Here is a 3,081-nt window from a genome sequence, read left to right as displayed (position 1 = left end):
AAGCTCAGTGAGACTCCGTCACTAAAAACAGGATTTTACTGAATACACTGCAGAAATGACCGTGTTAATGAGTAATTCACCGTTGAGTGAATCTCATTTTAGGATTATTTTAATCATCCATAGAAAATGAAATAAAATATGAAAAAATACGAAAAAGTGGAAATATCATTTAATTCACGTTTTTCTTGAGACATTTCCACATCAGATATTTTTTTGTTTGTTTTGGGGGGGGGGGGGGTTTGAGGCGGGGGGTACTGTAACGAGAAGGATTTGATTTAAAAAAATTAATAGTTTATAAGCTTTCAGACTCATTGAAATGGACATTTTTGCAGTGTAAATTATTTGCTGTATTAAGGCTTTTTTTAAAGGCAGCTTTTCCAAAGAACCAGTTCACAGTTAATGAGTGTTAAGACAAATAGTACATCCCATATGGTCCACTGAATACTCCTGGGACGTGTAAGGCAGGCCGTGGTCCGTTCAGGGCCCCATAGAGAGACGGTGCACCCATAGGTGCACTCAGGGGGAAGGGGAAGGCGAAGGCCGGCAGCAGCGGTTTAGCGGCCAGTTTGAGCTTCTCCAGTTCGGCCTCCTGCAGTCTTTTGGCCTTGGCCCTGCGGTTCTGAAACCAAATCTTGACCTGCGTCTCTGTGAGGCAGAGGGAGCTGGAGAACTCTGCTCTCTCCGCGATGGACAGATACTGTTTCTGACGGAACTTCCTCTCCAGAGTAAGCAGCTGAGCGGTTGTAAAGGGAGTTCTGGGTTTCCTGTTGTTCTTGTGTTTCCGCAGATTGCACGGTGGTGGGCTGGGAAGTCCTGGAAGTACATTTAGAAAGTCACATCATTGTTATTTATGTGATTTAAGTCATCAACAAGTGATGCTGCCAGTTTAAATTATACACTATGCATAATAGCAAAGCTAAAACAGGGAAATATATTATTAATAGCTGAATTTTTTGCCTTTTTAGGCAGCACATCCTTCATTTCAATCCTTCAAAACTGCTCTTATATTACATCATCTCATTTCTGTAGAAATATTATAAACGATAGTGGCTTCATTTTTTATCTTGATGTACCTCAGCAATGTATGGTATTCCATGAAAAAAAAACAGGATATCAAACATTACGCAAAGATGTCTGGAGATTTCCAAATATGTTTTAGACTGTTGGAAAAATGGGAAATAGCGCATGTTTCCCACAGCTGAGAATGAAAAGAGCCCACACTCACTTGAAGGCGATGTGTAAGGAGCTTGAAACCAGGGGCTTGTCTCTTTGTCACTGAGGTCCACCGTCTCTTCTTTGGACTGATATAGTCCACTTGGTGGCGGACACTCTGTGACCTCCGGCCGGACGCCGTCTAAGCCGGGCTCGGGGGAGTGGAGACTTCGCGCCGGTGTCCTGTCCGATATGAGGGATTCCACGCTGAAAGGCAGATCTACGCTTTTGGTTTTACATCTTCTGACAGGTGACAAGTCGAGTTCTTCAGTTCCCATGCCTCCAGCGGTGCGGTCCTCTGGTGAGGTCTCCCCAGGAGCAGCCGAGGGTGGCGATCCCTGCTCAGGATTCATTACGCACGACTGAGGTGCCATACAACCACTTTTCCTGCAGCTCTCTCCGTTGCTGTTTTTTGTTGTTGTGTGTCTTTACTCCGAGGAAATCTAGTGTTATTGTCGACGTTCCCGTTGATGCCGCACAGCTACGTGGTAAACTTCAGTTTTTACGCACGGACTTGCCTCTGCCTCAACGAAGTACCATGAGTTCCTCTCTCACCTTGCCGACAGCCTATCTGTCAGTCGATGTGTCCACGTGACTCAGCCCAACCTGTTCCTGATAGGCCAGGCTTTTAATAACAGTGCTGTGGTTCATTTCATGGTGGCTCGACAGATGTAAAACTCCGATCAGGGGCGGAGCGCAGAACTCCGAGTCCCCAAAATAATGTCTTATTGATTGCTGCCCCCTTGTCCTAGTGCCCTCCCTTCACAGCAGGACTTTTTATTTCCCTACTCCTGTTTTGGGCTCCTAGATCAGTACCTTTCAGTACTGGTAAAACTGACTTGACAATCACATTAATAACAGTGATCATAGTAATACTTTAAATACATCTGACAGAGGAGGTCTCTCATTTTGATTAATGAAAATTAAGCTAATTTGGACTCATTTGTGTTATGACAGGCAAATTAGAATTGGGCAAACCTCTATTTTCCTATAACTCTTAAAAAATTGCAAACAATTGCACTAGTCAATATTTTTATACTAACAATGAATCAAGCAACTATGTGCAATATAAAGTATGTGGCTGGTAGTGGCACACATAATTATTACCCTACTTGCATTGCAGTTCACTTCAGCTCAAGAATGTTTTAGTATCTTTCATTGCATTGTTTTGGTTCCACCACTGTTTTGGTTCACTCCCACTGCTCTCCTCCCGCTGTGTTCTACCTGCCCAGGCGTAAGCACTAAAGTTAGCATCTAGTCCGTGAAAAGACTATCCTGTTGTCACTAACATTTCCCTCTGGAGCTGCTTGTTGGTTAGCCAGAAAACAGACTCCAAATGAATGCTAATGTTCCAAATCTGCCGAATGTGTAATCAGGCAACTGTTTACTAACATGCTTACATGATTGCAATATAAAGCGATAATATGTCAAGTTAGGTGTTTACTGAGTTTTCTGCTTCCCCCAAATGTCCAAAAATGATCACTTAATGCAGAACTAACAAAAAACTGACCCAGAAAAGTTCACAATAAAAATGTGCTCTTGTGTTATAAAAACTAAAATTCTTCTATATGTCTGAAAAGTTGTGTATTGAGAATCAGTTGACAAAAGTTTCCACTGTGTTTCATTAAAGCAGTAAGGAAATTCAGGCTGTGATTTACAGTACTTTTTATACACTTAAGAGTTATTATCACTGTAAATTTCTGTCTTGTGGCCTGTTGGGTAATCAAATTATCTATGGCTGTGTACTGGCCATATTGTGTTCATTGTCTGTCATCCCTTTGAGAGACAGTAAAACCCCAAATGAAGTTGAAGAGGCCCATTGAAGAGGCCCATCCAAATTGGTCTGGTTTTGCAGCTCTTCAAATCAAG

At 42.4% G+C, this 3,081-nt stretch overlaps 1 protein-coding gene across 1 annotated transcript; it reads right to left on the bottom strand.

The window, feature by feature from the left end:
• Positions 1 to 406: 406 nt before the first annotated feature.
• On the bottom strand, positions 407 to 1,863 carry msx3 (muscle segment homeobox 3). The gene is made up of 2 exons (XM_053333228.1): positions 1,226 to 1,863; positions 407 to 813 (listed from the first exon to the last, which is right to left on the bottom strand). The coding sequence occupies exons 1-2, from the start codon at positions 1,584 to 1,586 to the stop codon at positions 407 to 409; spliced, it is 768 nt and encodes a 255-aa protein (XP_053189203.1). The 5' UTR covers positions 1,587 to 1,863.
• Positions 1,864 to 3,081: the final 1,218 nt, after the last annotated feature.

This window comes from Scomber japonicus, chromosome 14, assembly GCF_027409825.1.
Source record: "Scomber japonicus isolate fScoJap1 chromosome 14, fScoJap1.pri, whole genome shotgun sequence".
Taxonomy (NCBI): Eukaryota; Metazoa; Chordata; class Actinopteri; order Scombriformes; family Scombridae; genus Scomber; species Scomber japonicus.
The sequence above is the reverse complement of the archived record's forward strand: the minus strand, read 5'-3'. Positions and strand labels throughout refer to the sequence as shown.